The sequence below is a fragment of the Protopterus annectens genome, chromosome 4.part0 (assembly GCF_019279795.1).
Source record: "Protopterus annectens isolate FY-2018-M chromosome 4.part0, PAN1.0, whole genome shotgun sequence".
NCBI classification, from domain to species: domain Eukaryota; kingdom Metazoa; phylum Chordata; order Ceratodontiformes; family Protopteridae; genus Protopterus; species Protopterus annectens.
The window spans coordinates 580,854,314-580,878,467 of record NC_056733.1 but is presented as its reverse complement, the minus strand read 5'-3'; the positions used below and the strand labels follow the sequence as shown (position 1 = coordinate 580,878,467).

The 24,154-nt window shown below is 42.0% G+C and overlaps 1 protein-coding gene across 2 annotated transcripts in view; it reads left to right on the top strand.

The window, feature by feature from the left end:
- The window catches only part of UBE3B (ubiquitin protein ligase E3B), a 2,006,489-nt gene that overhangs the window by 943,314 nt on the left and 1,039,021 nt on the right, over positions 1–24,154 (top strand). For both annotated transcript variants that reach the window (XM_044068510.1, XM_044068511.1), the window contains exon 16: positions 18,129–18,247. In XM_044068510.1, the coding sequence (XP_043924445.1) occupies positions 18,129–18,247 (119 nt within the window). The remainder of the gene's footprint in view (positions 1–18,128; positions 18,248–24,154) is intronic.

Below are 24,154 nucleotides of genomic sequence, written 5' to 3'. Positions count from 1 at the left end.
GGGTATAAAAGATGCAGCCGACGCCATTTTCTTCAGTCTTTCTTGTCTTTCAGGCATCCAAGGTCCAAAACCGACGAGGCTTCGGTTAGGCTTGTTGCCGGTTCTCAGTGAGGTGCTTTCGCAGCCCCTGACGCCCGCTACCGACTCCTACGTGGAGCCGGCTAGGCGTCTGGAAACTCAAGGTATTGGACACTTGGAAACTATTCCCTCAGATGGGTCCGGAGCCGCTGAGCAGGCATCGGCTTCTGAGGGTGTTTTCAGACCTACACAGTTATATGTAAAGCCAACTTCAGCTTCAAAGGCAAAGACTAAAGCAGCTCTAAAGACAAAGAAACAAGTACATCAATCTCCTGGACAGGCCTCCATGCCTAAAAAACAGATGCTTAAAATGGCTGAAGACCTAATTACTTTGATCAGGGGTTCCCATCCCCCTCCTGATAAGAGGCCTAGGCAAGAGATAGCATATGAATCTTCAGATCAGGTTTCCATTTCCTCTGATTCCTCTTCTGAACAGGAATATTCCCTTCCTCCCTATGAGGATTCTGATGCTGAAGAAATCTATCCCTTCAGCCTCTCCTCCTGAGGATTATTCTTTTGGGGAGACCCTGCATACTATGAGGGAGCATTTCCATTGTGAGAGCCAAGATTACTCAGAATCCAAGAAAAGGCTCAGAGACTTCCTTCTATTACTTCAGCACAGGCCCCTTGCTATTCCTCCTGTATTAGACATTGTAGATGATGTATTTTCAGAGTCTAGTCTGTCTCCTGATTCTTTACCACCAGCTCCAGTTAAGCCAGACAGATACTACAGGGTTCCTGACTCATAAATTTCTTTACAAAAACCCTGCTGCTGACCCAGAAACTATTTCTTAGGGTCCCAAGGGGGTCAGGGCTTCCACTGCAAAAAACCCTGTCCCCTCTGATAGGGATTCAAGGGCCCTGGACAGATGGGGGAAAAAGATTTACACTTCTGCTACCTTGGCTGTAAGAGCTTTAAATTGTCAGTTTCATATGCTTAAATATCAGCAATATCTTATGTCACTGCTTAAACAGAAAATGTTGGCAAATTCAGAATGTGCAGAAAACAAAGAAATGCAGGATTTATTGCATGCAGCTGAACAAGTGGGAAGCATACTTTGCAAAGTGGTTTTGATTCTCTAGAGGCCTCCTGCAGGGCCGCAGTTACAGGTTCTGTCATTAGAAGGCATGTTTGGTTAAAAGAACAGAATCTGCCCGATCATGTTAAAGCAAAACTATTGGATGCTCCAGCCTCCATTACAACATGATACATTGTTTGGTGTTAAAGTAGAAGAGGTGTTGAAGAAAATGGAGGACAAAGCTAAATCTATGCAAACAGTGAAGGATTTCTTACAGGTACAGCCTCCCAGATTTAGCAGGAACTGGCCTACAAAGAATTGGTCCTTTCCAGTGTCAGACAGGCCACAAAGAGGCAGATCACAGCCCCAAGGCTCATACAGGATGGGGTGCTTCTACCTCCAAAAGTGGAGAGGAAAAATCACAGCCATACAGGAAACAGTCTCAATGACTTCCCCCTGCCAGCACCAAGCACTTATCTTCTGGCAGCTCCTTTGGGGGGAAAACTAGCACTTTTTTCACAAAATTAGCACATGATCACCCAGGACAAATTGGTCTTAAATATCGTATCTCAAGGCTACAGGTTCCACTTTCACACCCTGCCAAGGCCAAACGGTATGCCGGACCTGCCACACAATCAATGGGCAGAGGCACAAAAACAAGTTTTCTCTCTTATGGACATGAGAGCCATTCAGCAAGTACCACAGCAAGAGCAGGGACAAGGATTTTACTCAAGGCTGTTCTTGGTACCCAGAAAGGACAAAGCCTGGAGACCAGTACTGGACCTGTCTATCCTAAGCACATACCTGGATATTCCAAAATTCAAAATGTTAACTCTGCAGCAGCTTCTGCCCATGTTGGGCAAGAAAGCTTGGCTTGTGACTTCAGACCTAAAAGAGGCATACCTGCATGTCCCAGTCAGACAATCATGCAGAAGATACCTCAGATTTATAGCTGGCTCAATGCACTACCAATTCTCTGCACTGCCCTTTGGCTTATCTACTGCGCCCAGGGTCTTCACAAAATGCCTGGCACCAGTAATTGCATTTTGTACACAAAGGGGAATACAAATATATCCTTACTTGGACGACTGCCTTATTCAAGCAGAGAACAAGGACATCCTACTACAGCATCTGGCATTTGTAAAACAATTACTAACAGGTCTAGGGTACACAGTAAACAAAAAGAAATAAAAACTCATACCCTCTCGAGATAATATTCCTGGGTGCAAGCTTAAATACCTCTGCCCAGATGGCTTATCTCACGCAAGACAAACACAGACAACTGACTATTTATTTCAAAATGTTGGCAACAAAGACCCAGTTATCTGCAAAAAAAATTCTGCAGGCTTTGGATTTCATGGCATCCTGCATACTACTAATTCCATATGCAAGACTGCATATGAGGAAACTTCAGTGGTATCTAAAAAGTGTTTGGACTCAACATTGCCACAGCCTGGAAACAATAATCACCCTCATTCCCTGCCTGCAACAGGAGTTTCGATGGTGGGCAAAAGCCTGTCACCTCAACACGGGACAGCCATTCACCTTACCCACAGCAAGGCAGACATTGACAACAGATGTATCAGATTATGCCTGGGGGGCCCATATGGCAGGAAGATGTATTCAGGGCACATGGTCCGCAAGTCAAATGCATCTACATATAAATCAAAAAGAGATGCTAGCTGTTCAGAATGCCCTGACAGCCTTCAAGGATATACTTCATCCAGGACTACTACTGATAAAGACGGACAATACTGCAGTCATGTGGTACATAAACAAGCAGGGGGGCATGCATTCCTACCCCCTCTGCAGACTAGCCATGAACTTGTGGGACACAGCACTGACTTACCAAGTACATCGGCAAGCACAATTCCTGCCAGGAAGGATAAATACTCTGGCAGATGAACTAAGCAGAAACATTATGGATCCCCACAAGTAGAAATTAGATCCACAAGTCTTCCGCATGATAAGGAACTGGGGGTGCCCGGACATAGACCTATTTGCCTCCCCTCACAACTGCCAACTACAGAGATTCTGCACAAGGATGTATCACAAGCAAGCATGGAAAGTGGATGCTGTATCTTTCAGCTGGAAAAACCTAACAGTATATTCCTTTCCTCCTCTGCCTCTCCTCCCCAAGGTACTCCTCAAGGTCAGACAAGAGAAGCCAAAAATGATACCGATTGTCCCAGACTGGCCCCGCCAGCACTGGTACCCAATCCTAAAGAGCTTGTCTCAATGCCCAGCTTGGACATTACCTCAAATTCCACACTAATTGACCCTACAAGACAGTATGATGCTGCACAGACAACTCAGGACCTTACGCCTGGCAGCATGGTGAATTAATGTAGCCATTCAAGACGCATCTCTCTCTAAAGCAGTGATGGATGTTATCTTGGAGGCCCGGAGGCCTAGCACCAGAAAATCTTATGCAGAAAAATGGAAGAGATTCTGTGCTTGGAACCAGGCACAAGGCATTGACACGACTGTTCCAAATATTCCTCAGATTTTGCAATACTTAACTGAGATGCTGGATAAAGGCCTTTCCTTTTCATCAATTAAAATTCATGCCTCTGCCATTTCAGCTCATTACAATACAGAACCACCTATTTTTTCTCATCCATTACTAAGGCAGTACCTCAGAGGGGCCAAAACATAAGACCTCCAAGGAGAGCACCAGTACCTGCATGGGACCTCAACTATGTCTTGGAAAAACTCACACTGCCTCCGTTTGAGCCAGCCTCTACAGCTGATATAAAATTCTTATCCTGGAAAACAGCTCTGCTCCTAGCAATTACCTCCGCTAGACGAGTCTCAGAGTTACAGGCACTCATGGCTGTGGAACCTTTTATCATTTTCCATCCTGACAGGGTTTCTCTAAGGACAAACCCTACATTTATGCCTAAGGTAGTGTCCAGTGTGGCCCTTAACCAAACAATTCATTTGCCGACTTTTTATCCAAACCCACAGAATAAGGGTGAGAGACTTCTGCATTCTCTGGACATTCACTGGCAGCTACACTTCTACTTGGACAGAACTAAAGTTTTCAGAAAGACGGAACAACTTCTAATAGCTTATGCTGCAGGATCACAAGGAAAGCCTATCTCAAAATAGACTTTTTCAAAGTGGATAGGCCACTGCATTTGTTTCTGCTATTCACATCATGGCAAATCAGTGCCTAAGGACATTAGGCTACATTCAACCAGAGCAGCAGCCACCTCAGCAGCCTTCCTCAGAGGAGTACCAAGCAAAGACATCTTAGAGGCTGCAACTTGGAGTTCAGTGCATACTTTTACAAAGCACTAACACTTACCTCTCTACTCTAAGTCAAGGGCAGGCTTTGCCACTGCAGTTCTGCAGGGCCTGATAGCCTCTCCTAATCCTATTTAGCACCAGCCTCCCAACCTTAGCTTTGGGATTCAACCCAATTGTAATGACTGCAACAGTGAAACACGATGAACATAGTACAGTTGTGTACCTACCATAAATGTAGATGTTCGAGTGTATTCATTGTTGCAGTCCAGGTTTCCCTCCCACCATCCCCCTTTTTACCTTGCTGAGACTTATCTGTACTTCTCTATTCCATACAACCTATGTGGTGTATTTGCTTGTAGATGAAGGAAAAGTTGTTTTGTGTATATGCATGCTCATTGGCATAATTTAGCCTACCATTTTAGGGGCATCTGACATCTCAGGCAAGAAAAACTGAAGAAAATGGCGTCGGCTGCATCTTTTATACCCCTGGCGCTCTGACGTCAGGGAGGAGGCGACATTAACCGATGCCGGACCTGGACTTTGGAACTCAGGCCGACTGCGGGTAGCCTGCCAGCAGGATAACCCAATTGTAATGACTGCAACAGTGAATACACTCGAACATCTACATTTATGGTAGGTACATAACTGTACTTTTCTTGCCTTTGGTCCTTCTTGGTTCTTCCTACGTAACAATAAAAACCTTAATAACTGACTTTCTGTGACAGAGGTTAGACTTCCCCTTATGGGAGAGGCTTAACCAAGCTCCTATCGCAGAGAGTCAGAGGAGAGGATTCTGACTTCTGGAAAGCTTCCAGTGTGGGTTTGCATAGGTACAGTACCTCCTATGCCACTGAGGCAGTTTGAAATTCAAACAACTACTGTTGCAGATGAGTAGGACTTAAACAGCTGTACTTTCCACGCAAAGTAGGATCACACCTGGACCGCACTTGTAAAATAACAGTATTTGGGATTTCAAACATTGCTTCACAATTGTAAACAAGCTCATTTCACTTGTCCAATGTTATGGATTCAGTATTGGCATTTTTTTTTTTGCTTTCATGTTTCCAACATTTGTTAAGAACCCATTTCAGCATGCAAGAGACATACTGAAACTACATTACAGGGCTGTGCTTTCTGAGAAAGTGAGTTCATTATTCTTTGCCTTATAGTGTATCAGCATTGCACATTTATTGAGTAAGTAGTGTATTTATGTATGTGTCTACTTAAATATGTTTTACAGTTGTCAAAACCTTGCTTGCTGACCCTTGTTATCTTTCCTCTAGCGATTGAAATTTGTGTAAAACTGGCTAGGCTTGTAAGGGCTCTTCAGCAGTTAGCCTAGTAATCTCCTATGAATCTATGCATGATAAGAATTGGAAATTCATTGAGTACTTCCTGTAAGATAGAGAATTTGTTAGGCCTCTCCAAATAGGTTTACTCTACATTTTCTTTCAGACAGGATTTACTCAGAATATTTTTTTTTATTTTATAAGGATATCTTTCTTTGAAAATGCTTTGTATTGCAGTGAGTATCCATTAGTCATGTTTTAGTAGTAATTGGTGCTGTTTATGGTAGTCTGTATTTTCCTTCATTAAGTATGTATTATTTTTTCATGTATTTGTGTTAGACATTTGCTATTAATATGTAAGCTTGGGAAACTACAACTTCAGCAAAGTATTGCAGTGATGGCAATATGAATAAGAGAATTTCAGGACATCAGAAATTTGCCTGCTGCAGTTTTGGAGAGGGTAGGAAAAGGTGCATCGGATGTCTCTTCTGTACGACTTAACCTTTGGATTATTGAATTCACTGGGATCCAAAGCCGACAGTTCAGACTCTTCAGCTGTGAAACTCCACCTTTTTCTCCCATAGTATACTGCTTTCGTAACTCTCCTCAGATCTCTTTTGCTGCTTCTAGCAGTCAGACGTGATCATTGAAGCTCCATGGCCAAGTGTTTCTTATATATTTGTTGTTCTATTTCCTCCTGTTCTATAGTTTTAGGATTGTTGTAACTGCTCTTTAGTATATTAGATACGGGATTGTACAGTAATCTTGACCTTTTGGTTAGCACTGTCCATTGACAGTGTGAGTTACTGGCAAGCATGCCTTACTGCCATTTTCTGAGTGGGCTTTCTTGTCTTGAAAAAAAATGTTCTGCCTTTCTTTGTTTCCTAGCCTTATGGTTAAAGTGTGTGAGTGTTTAGGAATCTTATTATAGTGTCTGTTTTTCTGGAGTTTGAGAGTTGTTTACTGATTGGTATTTGTGATTTTTGGTGCAATTTTGTAGCATCAATAAGGCTTCAGTTTCAAAAAATGTATAGGAAGTGGGCATAGGTTGCCCCTCAGGATTCATGTGATGTGTGTTTACTGTTTGGGTGTCTCTCACCTGGGCATGGAGTGGCAGGCTTGGGCTGCTTTTGGAGCCAGAGCCCTTGCTGATTGCCGGGCCAAGTTGGTTCTCAAAGGAATGCTAACCCCTTCTTCTGCTACTAGTCAGGTGCCTATGGCTACTTCTGCCTCCAAAAATACCTATGCCAAAAACAAAAGAGAAAGATGAGCATAAAAAGGGATTACAAGGAGTAAGAGAAGTTGGAAAGAGAGGAAAGAAAAGGCAAAAATTAGAAAGAGGGAGACCAAAAAACACTTCTGTCTGAAGGGTCAGCTGGCTCTAAAGGCCCCAAGATCTTCAGCTCCTCTTGTTCCTTCCCAGGACTCTGTATTGGAAACTCCTCAGCTTCAGTCTCCTCCTTTGATGGCTCTGAATTTGAAGTCATTGAGATCGCCCACCTTAAGTATTTTAAGTCCCATTTTAGCTTGATCTCCTTGTACAGACCAGGTCTATTCCCCCTTCATTCTGATTACTCCTGGACTGGAGTTTCCCTAGTACCATCCTCCTGTCTAGTCTCCAGAAGATGTCCATACCTTTGCCTTCATCTGCCAAGCTGTCGTGTATGGCTTCATCTAGGTCTGCTAATTCCTCCAGGAGCATTAGAAAATCAGACTTGGAGCAACTCATGCATACTTTCAAGAAGACCCTGATGGACTTGGGGATCATTCCCTCACCCTCTTTTCCGAGAGCAGATGGTTCCCTTCCTTTAGTTCGGACACTGATTGTTCCTCCACTGTCCCAATTGTCGATACCAGTGTAGACTTATGACACTGCCGTCCTACATTCACATTGGTGCCAACAGCTCTGGGTTCTTCCTGATTGTTCTCAACTCTGGTGCCTTCATTTCTGAGTGCTTCCTGGAGCTGTGATGTTGGAGCCAAGAGCTTGGCATTAGTTTGACTCTGAGGCTTCTGGAGTTTTCACTTCTCCTGGGCACCTCTGCTTTAGATAGTTCTACTTTGATCTCGACATTGAAGCCAGAACATGTCATAGATCTGCAAAGTACAGAGGGTCCCTTCTCAGCTGTCCAGCCTCAGTGTCAGTGTTTGACTTTGTAGAAAGGAATATATTTCATTCAGAGACTGGGGTTTCTGTTCCTTTGTCAGATTTGTCCTAATCTCCCATGCATTTTGCGCCTCTGATTCACATGTGTTGTCCTCTGGACAGCTTGCATCTGAAAGCCTTGAGTAGCTCCAGACTAAGGGCTCTTTTGTGACTTCTGTATCCCCCTCCGCAAACTTTCTTTCTCAGGTGGACTTATGTTAAGAGCAAGTGCAAGAGGAAGCACTTAGACTCCCCTGAGGAGTCTTTCACTAAGGATTCTGACTTTCATGAACAGTAAGGGTCCCCCAAATTCCCCCATAATGACATTTATTTTGATGATTTGCTAGAATTGATGAGATAACATGTGGATTGGACCATTGAAGCCCCTTCCAGAGAAGAGTCTTTCTTGAGCCCTTTGGCATGGACCCATCCATGTCCTGGGTGATGCCCCCTACTGATGCCCTCATCAACTTGGTTTCTTGGAGGGCTTTGGAGAAAACCCATGGCAGAGTTCATACACCGAAAACCAGATAAGGTGCTGGTCCCTCCTAAGGATAGGTTGTTTTCAAGCAAACGGTCTTCTGTGGATACTATTGTGGCAACTACAGCCATAAAAAAGGAAATCTCTGAGAAGAGTGCAGCAGTTCACCCTCCCAGTAAAGAGTTGCAGGAGTGGGACCACTTTAGAAAGCATGCATATGTTTCAGCCACATTTGTTGTCCATGTACTGAACTATGTGGCGCCCTTGACTATCCTCCAGAAAGACCCAATTACTGAGATATCCAAGTCAAATAGCATAACAAACATCTCTGGAGACTTTTTATATGTACTGTGGTTCTACCCTGCATGTTTGGAATAAAGTGTTTCAACTGGTTCCGGGTGTTATAGTGGAATTACTATCAGAGGACAGCCTTTATCTCTACCAGGCAGCGTATTTTGGTCTTTGATCTCTGGAGACTTGCATGTCTTTAGAAACCCAGTTGTTTACTATGTTTACTAAATTTTGTTGTTTGCTAAACTGTATCTGCTTTTACTGTATTTGTGTTTCTTCCTACTTTATTTTGCTTTTGCGTCATCTTAAAAGTACTCAATTGTATTTATTACTGCTTGGTGTAACTCATTCTAAGCCTTTTAGTTTAAGCACTTGGGCATCAGACCAGTTGTTTTACATTAAGAAGGTTTGTGGCCTGCACTGTGGTGGCAGGACAGGTAGCTTATATCCTTCTAAGTTGGGAACTGCTGATTGAGGGCTCAGTGTCTGTTGTTCTAAAAGTGTATTAGTTCTGGTTTAAGCACTTGGGCTTCAGGCCAGTTATTTTACATTAAGAAGGTAAGTGGTCTGCACTCTTGTGGGAGGAGAGGCTGGACTCTGCCCTTCTGAGCTGGGAATTTCTGGTTAAAGGCTTATAGTGCCTGCATATTTAAACTGTTTCTTACTGAAATTGGTACACCTTGTTTGCTGTAGCATAGACTAGATCCAGGCTTGCTGAATATAGCTTTGTTTGTATGCTTGTTGTTTGTTTGCTTATTTCCCTGAAACACTAATTTCACCTAAAACGCGGCTTTTCAGCGCTTCTGTGGATCCCTAGTGATATCTGCATTGCTTACTCTACTTATTTCCTTGTTTCACTTGAAAGAAAGTTATTGTTTGTCGTTTTTGCATTTAAGTTACCTGTAACACATTGCATTTAAGTTACCTGGCACTTGCTCACTAAGTCAGCACTAAAAAATTAAAAGCACTACACCCTCACAAACTCCCCTTGAGTACCTTGTTCCCCATTGGCCCTTTTTTCAATTATAAAGGAATTCCCAATACTATTCTAGCATGTCCAAAGGTCAATTGTCAATCTCCTCTCCAGTCCAGCTGGTGAATCTGGGAATCTTGAGGCAATGTTACAACTGCCTCATGTACACAGACAACCCTCTCCTCCTCCCAACAAATTCCAACACATGTGAGAGATGCAACCATATAGTCAAACTGGAGGCTAAGCTCTCTCAACTCAGTACTGGCGTAACCAGTCAGGAGGAGAAGGAAACCACACTCAGTACAATTCCAGTCTCACATAGACCTACCACGACAGCAAACCAAACACGTAAACACAAAAACATACTCTAAATAAAAATCTGCCTAAGCAGCAGAGACCTCCAAAGCAGACACCCAAGCAACCGCTACCCCAAAACAAAACACATGCAACACATAGCTCACAAAGCCAGTGTGCCGAACAGTCACAGCCCTTAAGGCTAAACAACACACCTGATACACTTGTAATAGGTGACTCTATCATCAGGCACACTGACGTCCTGCTCACCAGGCTGAACAAGGAGTAGGTCACGGTGAGCTGCCTGTCGGGCGCTAGGATCTTCCACATAACACAAGCACTCAGGTCACTCCAAGGCAAGTACAAATATGACTCAGTCATTGTCCATGCTGGTGTGAATGACCTGAGACGTACCTCCCTGGACTACATGAAAAGAGACATAGAGGAGCTCTCTGAGCATGTAGCCCAGGCCGGTATGACCCTGACCTTGAGTAGCATCTTACCCTCACCAAGAATGATGCCACAATATGAAGACAAGATGATCAATTTCAACAATTGGCTTAAGTATTGGTGTCATTCAAAGGGGATGCAATGCCTGTCAGTCTAGGATGACATGCTCGACAAGCCACGATGCTTCGCTAGGGACGGCATGCACCTGTAACTCCTGGGCTTTGGATATTGGCAAAGGCTCTTGCTACCCCATAGTGCCTTTTTAGGCAAGGCACAAAAGACAAACCCACCTCCATAGGTATCACAAGGGATAAGAGACTAAGAGTAATGCTACTCAACGCCAGAAGTCTAAACCTCAAGATGCACCTCGAAACTCTCCTTAGCATGGAGAACATTGATATGTGTGCAGTAACAGAAACCTGGTTCAAGGCTCCGAGAGCACCCCAGCACTACCAGGTTATACCTCATACCATGCTTTTGGCCCCAAAACTTGGACCCGAACCACAAAAGGAGGGAGTATCAATATTTGTCAAAGATACCCACACCTCCAGGTTGGTGGCACAGCACAAAGCATCAGAAACTATCCATGTGCAACTAACAGTGGGTAAAACTGCCTTCCAGTTTATAGCCTGCTACAGACCACCCTCCCAAACCCAGGAACCCCACTCGGCCTTCCTGAGAACACTGGAAAATATGAAGGTCTCTCCAAACACCATTATATTGGGTGACTTCAACTACCCAAACATAGACTGGGAGCATTACTCTAGCTCCAACACCCTAGCCCAAAGGTTCCTAGAATTTATAAACTCAAATGCTATGGAACAACTTGTTACCACTCCCACAAGAGGGAAAACATACTGGACCTGATCATCACCAACATGGGGACTCTATGCTCCAGACCAGAAGTGTATCCCTCACTGGTAAGATCAGACCATAAACTAATCTCACTGGATATTCATATCCCGATCCCACCCCCTGCCCAGAAAACCACAGTGAAAAACTTCTCTAAAGCAAATTTCACACTCCTCAAAACCGAGGTGGAATCCTTCAAAGCCCCCGGGCCTGTGGAAAATACAGCCCAGACTGCAGAATCCTTTATAAACTCATTCTATGAACACCTTCAGGAATGCATGGATCTTGCAATCCCAAATAAAACCAAGACTCAATCCTCCAAAGGCAGATGTCCTGTCTGGTGGACCCCAGCCATAAACAAATTATACAATAGAAGGAGGAAGCTACTACATGATGGAGCAAAATCCCAAAAAGGGAAGGCATCTCTGATCAGTATTAGCAAAAAACTATGGGCAGTCATAAAATCGTCTAAGGCCAGCTTCGAGAGAAAAATTGCACAGGACACTAAGGATAATCACAAGGCTTTCTTTAGTTATGTTAGGAACCTGGGTGGGAATTCCCAGATATGCTCAGAATTAGTCCAAAATGACAAAAAATACACCAAACCCACAGACATTGCCAACATCCAAGCTGACAGGTTCAGCGCAAACTCCCCCCCACCAATAGGACAAATATCTATCCCAGCAGAGTGCTGCCCCCCTGACATCTCAGATGCTCAGGTAAGAGCCACCCTCTCCAAAGCAAAAAACACAGCATCAATGGGACCAGACGGTGTCCCGGGCTGCATCCTACATGAACTCCAAGAAGAGCTAAACCCAAACATAAAACTACTGTTCAATCTCAGCCTTACTACAGGATATGTACCCAAAGAGTGGCGTACAGCAACAGTGGTCCCTCTCCACAAAGGTGGTGCCTCAACGGATCCTGGAAACTATCACCCCATAAGTCTGACTAGCTTGGTCTGCAAATCTATGGAAAGGATCATCATGGACCTCATAAATAAAGATATTGGGGACCAACAGACACTGGATCCTACCCAGTTTGGCTTTGTTAAGGGCAGATCCTGCCTCTTAAACCTGGTCGATTTCTTTGAAACAGCCACCAAGGCCATTGACGAGGGGAAGGTGGTCCACACAGCCTACCTGGACCTCGCAAAAGCCTTCGATACAATACCCCACTCGGGCATTATAGATAAGCTCACCAGCTTAAATATAAACCCCTATGTCACTAGATGGGTTGCAAACTGGCTCAAGACAGAACCCACATGGTTAGAATTGCTGGAGCCATGTCAGACTCCAAACCAGTTACAAGTGGCATCCCACAAGGTTCAGTCCTGGGACCTCTGTTCGGTATATATTTCTCGGAGGTGCAGGCCAACACGGAAGGACTGTGGCTGACCAAGTTCGCAGATGACTGCAAACTGGGCGCCATAATCGACTCTCCAGCCGACACAAGCATCTTCCAAAAGGGCCTCATAGAAACAGATAACTGGTGCCAGAGCCATGGCCTCAAGCTAAATGCCAAAAAGTGTATAGTCATCCCCTTGGCAAAACAAAGTGCCCACAAATTACTACATAGGTGGTAATCCATTAAGTACAGAAGAAGTAATTAGGGACCTGGGGACCCAAGTTGATAGCAATTTCTCATTTGACAACCACGTGGCCAAAGTGGTTAGAAGAACATTTTATATAGCCCACCTAATCATGAAGGGATTCACATCTAGATCAGGGCAGGTCATCGTGGCTCTTTACTCATCTCTCATCAGGCCCATAATTGAGGACAATGCCCTTTTGGGATGTACCTTACCAGACACCTGCAGCAACTGGAAAGACCCCAAAAGTACCTCACCAAGAGGATCAAAGGGCTCAAACAGATGCCATATGCTGCCCGGTTAAAGAAACTCCAGCTCTACTCAGTGGCATACCGCTTGCTCAGAGGCGATCTGTGCCTGACGTATAAAGCCATGTCCAACCCGGAATTAATGGACATGCTGCACCTCAGAAAATCCAAATCCCATCGAGCTACGCTCGAGACTTGAACCTCAGCACTGAAATAAATAGGACATGCTGGAGGGACAGATTCATAACCCAGAGGCTCCCTTCACTCTGGAATAAAATCCCAGTCCAGGTTAGGCAGAGTCCCTCATAGACTCTCTTCAAGAGGAATCTTGATGAGTGGATGGGAGATCGTAGGTTTACCCCGGGTATCACTTCTGTGTCACTGTTAGACAGAGGCACAGTATACTAACCTCGAAAAAGGGCATAGCAAAATTAATTTAAAATGGGTGGCGAAAGCCAAACACACTCTGGCTAGGCTTATAAATGCCCTAGGGCAGATAGCCAAGTATGAACCTATGAACCTATGTTTTCAATACTGAACATATCCATGAGGCTTCTTTCGAATGTACCTGATGGTACGGCACATGCAGCAGGCACTAGCATCACCATGGGCAGCCATGTCTGGATGCACCTGTCCAACTTTCTGGACTGCTTCAAGGTGCCCTTTCTCAATGCCCTTTTTAACAGATCCACCTTATTTTGGTCCAGGGTTAAAGAGACATTGACTATGAGTGAGTAGTCTGCTGTGGGAGTTCATTTGTTTACCCCACAGAGGAACTTTTCTTGGAACAGGGGTGGGGAGCAACTCTTTTGCTATAAATCTTGGCAGCCTCTAGGGACATTCCTGGTGAAGTTGCCACCCTTGACAGAAGGGGGACTTCAGTGGACAGCACCCAAGGCATAGGGGTGGTCAGCCGAATCAAGGCTTCTGAGGCCGTCACTTTGGCAAGCCTTTCCAGTGCTCCTAAACAGTTGCTCAACTGCTGCACTGTGGAGACAGTTGTGAGATACTTGGGAGGCCATTTCTGACACATGGGTGTTGAGATTCATTTCCAGAGGCTATACCCTTCCCTTCTAGTCTGCTCTAGAAGAGAAGCAAAGATCCCTTCCTGACATTCCAGTCCATCAGCAAAGGGAAGATGTAGTGGAGATCCAAATGCTACTCTCAAAAAACAAGTTGTCCAACAGGTCCCACCAGACCAAAGAGTATCTGCAGTCTACTCAAGATTCTTTTTAGTGTCAAAGAAAAACAAGGAACACAAGTTCATTTTGGACCTTAGCAAACTGAATTTCTATTAAACTGACCATTGAACTATCTAACCTGATGTTAACTGTGCAGTTAATTTTTCGTCTGCTGAGGATGGATGTCTGGATGTGCTCGGTAGACCTCAAGGATGCTGCTTTCATGTAAATATAGTAAGGCATTCCATGAGGTTCTTGTGCTTCCGACTGGGAGACCGTCATTACCAGCTTCAAATGCAGCCCTTTGGTCTCACCACAGCCCTTTGGATGACTGGATTCTTACAGCTACCTCAAGAGTGTCTGTAAGTCAATCAAGGGACTATTTCTTCCAATTGTGCCTATCCTTGGGTATCATGGTGAATTTCCAAAAATCCAATCTAGAACCAGTTCCAGCTCTGGAATTCATTGAATGCCATCTGGACATCAGACTGCCAAGTTGCCCTTCTCTAGACTATCATTACAGCTTCAAGACAGTCAAGTTCTACTTTCTCGGAGATCAACAGCTTCTCTAGTCCTGTGACTCAGTCTGATGGCTACCACTATATCTTGTTCCTCTGGCCAGGTTTTTTATGAGAGTTTTTCAGTGGACCTTATTTGATCCAGTTGTGAATTACTTTTCATCCAAGGGTGTGATAGCTGTTCAATCTGACAACATGGCTGTGATTTGGTACATAAGCAAGGGGGAACCTGATCCTGCCCTTTGTGTTGAGAGGCTGTGAGGGTGTGGCAGTGGGTCATGTCCTCATAACATTTTCTGATAGCAGTGAACATCTTGGGGGGATCCAACATTCTGACAGACACCTTGAGCAGAAGCATCCTCATGCCTCATGAGTGGTCCCTCAATCCATTAATGATGGCTCATATGTTCAGTTGATGGGTTCAGACCTACCTTAGTCTCTTTGCATCTTCAACACAAAATGCAGCAGTTTCTTCACCCTGATCCCTTTGTAGGGATAGTCAGCAAGTGACTATCTCCTCCTTGCTTGGCCATCAGGCCTCATGTATGCTGATCCTCCTATTCCCCAGTAATAGATTTTCTTCCAAAAGTAGCCTATTACATTGTGTCCATGATCCTCATAGCTCCCTTCTGGCCCAGACAAGTGCAATTCCCCTTTCTGTGACCTTATATGTTGTACCCAACCGTGGGTTCTGGATCTGGTTCCAGACTTGATATCCCATCCTTCGAGGCAGCTTCACCCAAAGCTCAGATTCCTCAGGCTGACAGCTTGGTTCTTCCAATTCCAGTGATGGCCAGAGATTCCAAGCTTTCCAAGAGAGTTATTTATATTCTTTCTTTTTCTCAAAAAGCCTCAAGCAGAAAGAATTACCCTAGTAAGAGGAAGAGGTTTTCTATTTGGGCTACCACTATGGGCTTAGTCCCTTTCTGTGCCCCAGAGATGCCATTTTAGATTTCCTTGCTGATCTTTGTTGACTTGGAGAAAGCATATGACAGGGTGCCTAGAGAAGAGTTGTGGTATTGTATGAGGAAGTCGGGAGTGGCAGAGAAGTATGTAAGAGTGGTACAGGATATGTACGAGGATAGTGTGACAGTGATGAGGACTGCAGTGGGAGTGACAGATCTGTTTAAGGTGGAGGTGGGATTACATCAAGGATCAGCTCTGAGTCCTTTCTTATTTGCAGTGGTTATGGACAGGTTGACAGATGAGATCAGACAGGAGGACCCATGGACTATGATATTTGCAGATGACATTGTGATCTGTAGTGAGAGTAGGAATCAGGTTGAGGAGACTCTGGAGAGGTGGAGATATGCTCTAGAGAGCAGATGAATGAAGGTCAGCAGGGCTAAGACAGAATATATGTGTGTAAATGAGAGGGAGGGTAGAGGAATGGTGAGGATGCAGGGAGTAGAGTTGGTAAAGGTGGATGAGTTTAAGTACTTGGGATCAACAGTTCAGAGTAATGGTGAATGTGGAAGAGAGGTGAAGAAGAGACTTACAGGCAGGGTGGAATGGGTGGAGAAGAGTGTCAGGAGTGATTTGTGACAGACTGGTACCAGTAAGAGTGAAAGGGAAGGTCTACAAGAGGGTAGTGAGACCAGCTATGTTATATGGGTTGGAGACAGTGGCATTGACAAAAAGGCAGGAGGCAGAGCTGGATGTGGCAGAGTTAAAGATGTTAAGATTTGCACTCTGTGTGACTAGGATGGATAAGATTAGGAATCAGTATATTAGAGGGTCAGCTCATGTTGGACAGTTTGGAGACAAAGCAAGACAGACGAGATTGCTTTGGTTTGGACATGTGCTGAGGAGGGATGATGGGTATATTGGGAAAAAGATGCTAAGGATGGAGCTGCCAGGTAAGATGGAAAAGAGGAAGGCCTAAGATAAGTTTTATGGACGTGGTGACGGAGGACATGCAGGTGGTTGGTGTGACAGAGCAAGATGCAGAGGATAGGAAGAAATGGAAAGAGATGATCCACTGTGGCGACCCCTAACGGGAAAAGGTGAAAGATGATGATGATGATGATCTTTTCCATTTGTTTCTTGGTTATTCCATTATTACAGTTCAGCTTGCCGGGGTTGGGAGGGTGGCCTAATGGCTACGGTGCTTGCCTTACAAACACAAGGTACAAGGTTTGAATCTCACAGGGGATAATTGGCTAGGCTGAAAATGACTTGCAAGGGCAGTTAGCCTATTACTAATCTATGAACCTAAGCCATTTCAAATTGCCTTGTTGAATATGGATAACACATTTACACTTTTTCAGAGTGTCTAAAGCATTTTTTGAAGGGTACCTTTCTGCTTTGACCCCAGTTAAGGGAATTCAATTCTCCACTGGGATTTTTGTCTCTTGTTCCAAGCATTAACTAGGCTTCCTTTCAGGCCATTTGTTACTAGAGATTTCAAGTTGCTATCTTGGAAAACATTTTAATAACAATGTCTTCAGACAGAAAAGGTTTTGGAGCTCCAGGCTTTGTCTAGCAACCCGGTTTATTTTTCACAAACACAGAGTTTCTTTGTGAGCTAATCCTTCATTCTTAACTAGGTAGCTTCTGAGTCAAACTTGATCCAGTCCAGTTCTTATGATGCAAACATTTAAAAAATGAAATTTTTATTACATATTTAGCAAGGTAAAATTGGAGAGACTAAAATTAATACATTATACTGTTCTTGGGTTTGAATTTAATTGTATTTTATATATATATATACATACACATATATATATATATATATATATATATATATATATATATATATATATAGAGCTTAGGAATGATCTTTTATGATTTTACTATAAATGGAGCTGTAGTTGTACAGTGTTATTATTAGTGTTTGCCTGGTTAAATTCAGTACTGGTACTAGATGTTTGTAATGTTTACTGATGTATCTCATGTTATTATGTTAAGCCTGCATCTCCAGAATCCAATTTTTGTTTAAGTGTTAATCGAAAAGTTGTTTGTTAGTTCAGTATTGTTGATTGTGTTAAATGTTGTTTTTCCAAGAGATGTATCTAGGAAGAGAAGCAATGATCTGCAGAGATTGTTTTTTAGTGCATTAGTGTGCGTGATATAAACTGTAGGAAGCCACTTGCAACAGTTTAAAAAACTTAAATTTTTTTTTCTGGAAAGATTTTTTTTTTTTGATGAATGGCTTTTTCTTTCATTCTTTTTTGGCTCCTCAAATTAAATTGGGGGGGACACCATATTGGAAAACTGCACAGGAAGACAGAATTGCTAGCTATAGCTCTGATTACACCATTGTAATTTTTAAGTTATGATACTTTACCAATAAATATGGGCTCTGTCAACTTTCTTTTGGTGTTTAATAAGTAAGCAAATGGAAAAAAGATGCACTTTCATCTGAAAAGGCAAGATGGGGCAGTTTGTGACAAGCTTTAAGATATCTTATGTGGCCCTATGGAGTACCTTAACCATCTGCTCTCCAATGATTTTTCCTAGAATCCTGGATGACATTGAAGTATATGAAGAACAGATCTCATTTAAGCTTGAAGAGTTTGTAACCATGTCGGCATTTTTGAATTCTTTTGTCTTTAAAATGATTTGGGATGGAATCTTGGGTAAGTCTCTACATCCTAAATTTAATTATTTACAAAATCTTAAAATGCCCAAAAGTATATTTCTTAGCATTTGTCTCAAAAGGCATTGCTTGGAAATGTAGTGTTTCAAGTAAAGAATACCTGTCTCTAAATAATAATTATATATTTATTTATATATCGTAGTAAATCATGGACATGGTGGAACATGGCTATTCATCTTTGCACTCCATATGTGGGGTTAGTAGAAATGAAACTGTAAATTCATATGAGTTAATTAACTTGTAACATGCAGCAATTGTTTTCTACTTCACTATGCAAAATTCTAGGCAAATAATGTCATGGTTTAGAGCAGCAGTCCATAACTTCATTAAACTGCATGATTGTCATATAGTCTTGTAATTTATCATGAATTGTAAAACACTCTCAAAAGTGTAACTGCATTTAACATTTCTGAAATGTGTTAGGAATACAGATATTTATGGGTCAACTCTTGTCTTACACATAACTTATGAGGTGGCAGAAGTCTTTGTCTGATAGCAGCGATTTGACATAGAGAATGTTTTAAAAGGGAAGGGGAAGTAAATAGTGTGGGAAGAAATAACCAGGGAATTGTTATGGCTAGGCTTGTATAGGCCCTAGGGCTGATAGCCTAGTACCAACCTATGAACCTATGAAATGTTGCCAAAACTTGCCAGATGTTAAAGTAGCTTGCTGACTGTTCAGTGGTGCACTCCCAAGTCTCTGAATCCATACTGATACCAGTCAGACACCCACTACAATATGCTAATATCTGTGACATGGGAGCAAGCTATAAATATTTATTTTTCTTTTGCTTTTAATTAAGTTTAGCTCTACCTCAGGAAATAGTGCAATAATTAATAAAGCCCAGTTGTCACTTGTTTGCCTTTTCAGCTTTTCCCGGTTAGGGGTCGCCACAGCGGAACTCCGGTCTGTTAATGATTGGCAGTAGATTTTTTTATGGTGCCGAGTTGCCACACCGACACCCAACCTTCAGCGAAGGCACGCCCATTCACGCATGTCTTTCAGAGGCCACTCGACCGCGGGGAGGACATGCAGACTCCACACAGGAGGCACTCCAGCCGAGAATCGAACAGGAGAACCTCTTGCTGTGAGGCAACAATGCTACCGCTGTACCACTGTGGCTTTTAAAGGCCAGTTGTCACTACTGTGCCTAAATATTTGATGACGAACATTTAATTTTGTTTTATAGTAGTAACCTTCAGTAGTTAGTATGTTCGTTCATTTTTTTATTATCAGTCAGAGGTTCAGTAGCTGCAGTGCTAAAATAGTACTTAAAACAAGGCATACTACCTGTTAGCTTACATCTGTTGAAACAAAGCTAGAAGACTTACAATCATCTCAGAAATTTGTGATGCCAAACTGTACAGTAGATTTAATAAGCCAGCTGACTAATGGTTTTTAACACTTCATTGAAGGGTTGTCCCCATTTTGCAGTCATTGACAAGTGAGTTTTTAACTTATTTACCATTGTGTAATATTGCATCATGTTATGCTTTATTGGCTTAACATAGCTTAATTTTATATTCAGAGTGAGGAAAAAAACTGTGAAGAAATTTTGAGTAAGAAAAACGAACAGACTTCAAAAACAGAGCATTGAGAAAGGGTTTTCAAAGGCTGCTTTTCAAACTTTGAGGAGAATCATAGTGATGTTTATCCTGTTTTGCAATGCATCACTGGAAATGTATAGGCTGATTCAGTTGGAAGCAAGTTTCCATGGTATTATTGCTTCTTACACTGCAGCATGCAAAGGCAAAGGCAGCAGATACGTATATGTACACATATTTCATTGTCATTTGGGATCATCCTTTTCCTATAACTGAGTCTGTTGTATGACTGCACTAAGCTATGCTTAGCATATAACACTTGGTGTGGGAGGACTCTTCAAGGATCCAAAACTGGTAAGACTCAGGCAGCTCAGCACCTGAAACTTTCCAAGACTATCGATCTCCTCCCCCTTCCACATAGTTCAAAAAGATGCTTTTCCTGATCTCTTTTTCTATATTTAACTGCTTTGCATCAATATGAGCTCCCAGCTGCCATTTGTTTTAGGTGTTTTATTATTTTGTAAGATTTTTACTTAAGTTTGATGTTTTTCAATACCTTTACTCTTCCAGTTACTTCCAGCCTCTTAATCCTTGATTTTATTAGCAATAATTTTCTGCTGTGTTACTTGATATTATTCTTCCAACCTTTTCTTCCTTTGAACTTTCTTGGTACGTTCATTGCACACTGTGTTCCTACAAAGTTTCAGATTCATAGTGAATACTGATTTAAACTATAAAAGGTGTTTTTTTTTTAAACAAAAACATATTTATTGAATTAGCACTTGTGACATAGTCATACATTTATATAAATAAAAACAAACCATATTGACATATTTTCAGTTGCAGGCATTATACATCGCATATAATCTTCGATGTAGTTATTGTTAATTGAACATTATGTAAGTCATTCAATTCCCACCTTCCCTTAAACCTCATTCCTCCTCCAAAACTTTATTTGGCGTGTATTGTTCCTACAGTTTCCATTTTTTCTCTCTGTTCCTACCCTTTTCTAAAAATCCCACTTCCAGCTCATTTATCTTTGTTGCTAATTCAGTGCTTCTAATTTGGTTGGTTTAGACTTTGATTTCCATTTTCCAGTAATTGCAGATTTAAACTCGCAAAGGCCTTACTATAGTTAGGCAATTCAGATCCTGTATCACAGCTCAAAAAAATATAATTTCTTTCATTACTCCAATTTGCTCACCCAGTATTTCTGACAGAGTACACTGTATGTAATTTTTAAAGTCTACCAACTCATTAGAGTCCCAAAAATATGTTCACAATGAACTTGTTCCCCATCACACCTCCAACATTTGCAATCTATCTGAGGAATAATTCTTTGCAGCCTGCTTGGAGTATAAAAATACTTATGCAACACTTCCAAACAAAATCCTAAATCTTCTAGAATTTTTTGCATATTTAGGAGCCGTACATACATCCGCGGTGGTGCAGCGGTAGCGTTGTTGCCTTACAGCAAGAGGTTCTCCCATTCGATTCTCAGCTGGAGTGCGGGGAGTGCCTTCTGTGTGGAGTCTGCATGTCCTCCCCCCGGTTGGGTGGGCATTCGAAAGACATGCGTAAATGGGCGTGCCTTCGTTGAAGGTTGAACGTCGAGCTGGCACCTCAGCGTTTGTGAAAGTCTACTGCCAATAATTAGTGGACCGGAGTTCCACTGTGGGCGACCCCTAACCAGGAAAAGCCAAAAGACAAACAACAACAACATATGTCCTCCCATTCATTCTTTTTTAAATTGCTTATCCAGTATCTCTTCCCAACCCTTTCTAACCTCCTCTGATTGACTCCTATAGTTATCATGCTACATTTATTTTATATGCCCTGCTGATTATCCCTTTTTAAAAAGCAGCTTCTGTTCTAGATTCAAGTAAAAACTCTGCCAATGCTGGTCTTTCACTTATGATCCTCTTTATACTATACAATGGTAAGACTCTTGCCAGATGTATGGAGTGCCTGAATAACTGTTGGGATAAGAATTCATTTTTCAGTTCTGGGGAATTGCATTTGCATTTATGTCAGTGTCTTCATGTAAGTATTATTTACCTCAACATGTAAGAGCCCCTCTAAGCTCAAGTACCTGTTGTAGTCTTAATTTCAGTCTGGCTTGACTTGACTGGTAGTTTTTTTTATAAAAGACCTAGATTGTTTACATAGCTGCTTGTTTTAAAAAACAAATATTTTCTTAGTTTTATCAAATCTGTAGGTGTTGATTGTTCATGTATTGCAATGAGCTTTGTTTTTTTGTTTGTTTTTTTTTTTTGTTTTATTCTAAGTGTATGCCACTTCTCTGATTGACTACCTTGTTCTCACTTCAGTGTCAGCTGTGGTTATATCTTAGAAGGTATGGTGCCACTTGTAAGTCCAATTTTAGACTTGTTGTTTTGGACTCTACTAGTAATGTTTAAGAACAAACTGATTTTTCCTAACTGGTCTCTTTCTTAAGAAATATTTCTTTAGCCATTTTAAATGTGCAGAAGTTGTTTATACATGACTGGCTTTGGGCTGATTATATTAAGTTTTGAGTTGAATGCAACTAGTTCACTGTTGGACCCTCTCACTAGTCTGATTCTGGCTTTAGTGTCAGTTGTGGTCATGTCTTACTTAGCTTTTCAAGCTGCTTACTAAAATATACAGATCTTAAATTTGGCCTGTGCTAGTTTTACCCACTTAACCCTTCTGGTGCACTTTTATACTTGCTCGGGCCCATTCTGGCCTGTATCAGTTGTGGGTTTAGGTTTGTTGGGGTCAACTCTGATGGCTCTCTACCCTGCTTTGACCTTGGGCTGTCTTTTCCTTATTACTGCCAACATCAAAATTTTCATTGTTGAACCCCCTCACAGCCTTTCACTTCAGCTCCAGGGTCGAATGTCTCCTCTATCTCCAGTTTCACATTTCTAAGTATTTAAGTAGACAGGGACCTTTAAAAATCTGACAGTTGAATGAATTTTGCTTATTGGCAGTTGGCAATCATGTGAACAGACAGATTTATTATTTAAGGTGAGTTTCAAATGGAAATATTGTTTCTGAAGAAGTTCTGATTTACATTAAGGAACAAAAGCACTTAAAAACAGATATTTTAAACTCTCCAGTGCGATTTCAGTGAAGAATGTAATTTTGTGTTCAGTTCTTTGAGTTGGTTTTATTCTTAACCGCATTGGTTTTAAGTGTTGTTAGTTTTGACCAGTACAGTGAAGCATGACGAGAGAGTTTTCTTTAGAAGATGCTAACTTCAGTTTATTGACTTGTGCCATTCCTATGGAATTAAAAAAATCTCACACAAATGCTGTTGACGGCCATTTCTGAAGTTTGGGGATTACTGAAATAATTCAAAACAAATAAACTTTACGTGGACAATGGTGTCATTCCCTGTGGAAACAGAAAGGTGAACAACAGTTCTTTTAACATCCAAGATTGTCCTTGGATCTCTTCATGCTTAGACTTAATAGATGAACATATATTAGTAGCAGATGATCCAGATATGCACATTAATATTAACAATTATTAAGAACTGAGATGAATCTGTTTAATCAAACAGTAGTGAAAGCGAGACATTTGTTAGTTCCAGAAGTCACAATGAAGATGCAAACACTGTTAACTACTGCAGGAAAACAATTTTTGATTTAGAAAATAAAATACTTAGTCATTGCAATATGACGTATTTTGTCAGCAGCAGTGCATCAAAGCAGAACAAATTCTGTTGGGTTTAAGATTTTTCAAATTTCCAAGAAGAGTGCATAGAAGTGACAAACTCTGTGGAGATATAGTGAAGCTTTTCAATAACACGGGGGTTGAAATAATGAAGTTTTTAGTAAGTGATTACAGTGAAAGGATTCAAAGTTTAGATGCAGAGATCCAGCTCAAGGATGAAAAAGTCAAAACAAACATGTTTGTGTGATGTTGTCCTATCTCGCCTTCATTCTGTACTGGTTGGGTTTGGAACCGATCATCGGTTCCGACTCGGCCTATACAAAAGCTTGAGGACTTCCACCAGCTCGTGGCTGTATCCCTATCCCATCATGGCTAGGGAAGATTACCCAGATCTTGTTTGCCACTAAACAATATCGGGTGCTTCCGTTCAGGCTCTGGCTAAGTGCAAGCAAGTGCAAGCATTTTCTTTAGCTAATTGTGTAAAATTATTGTAATTGTCTATTTGCTGTTGTTTAAAGCATTTAGAGCATTAGTCAGAGTGTTTGCTTTGTTGTTGGCTGTTTCTTGTGGCCGTCGTTTCTACTTTTAAGCCTTATTTTTCTTCTCCCTCCCTATCCCGGGTATTCAAGCTCATTTAAGTTAGAGAGCTTAGAGAAAAATCTTTTTCTTGTGTTTTGGT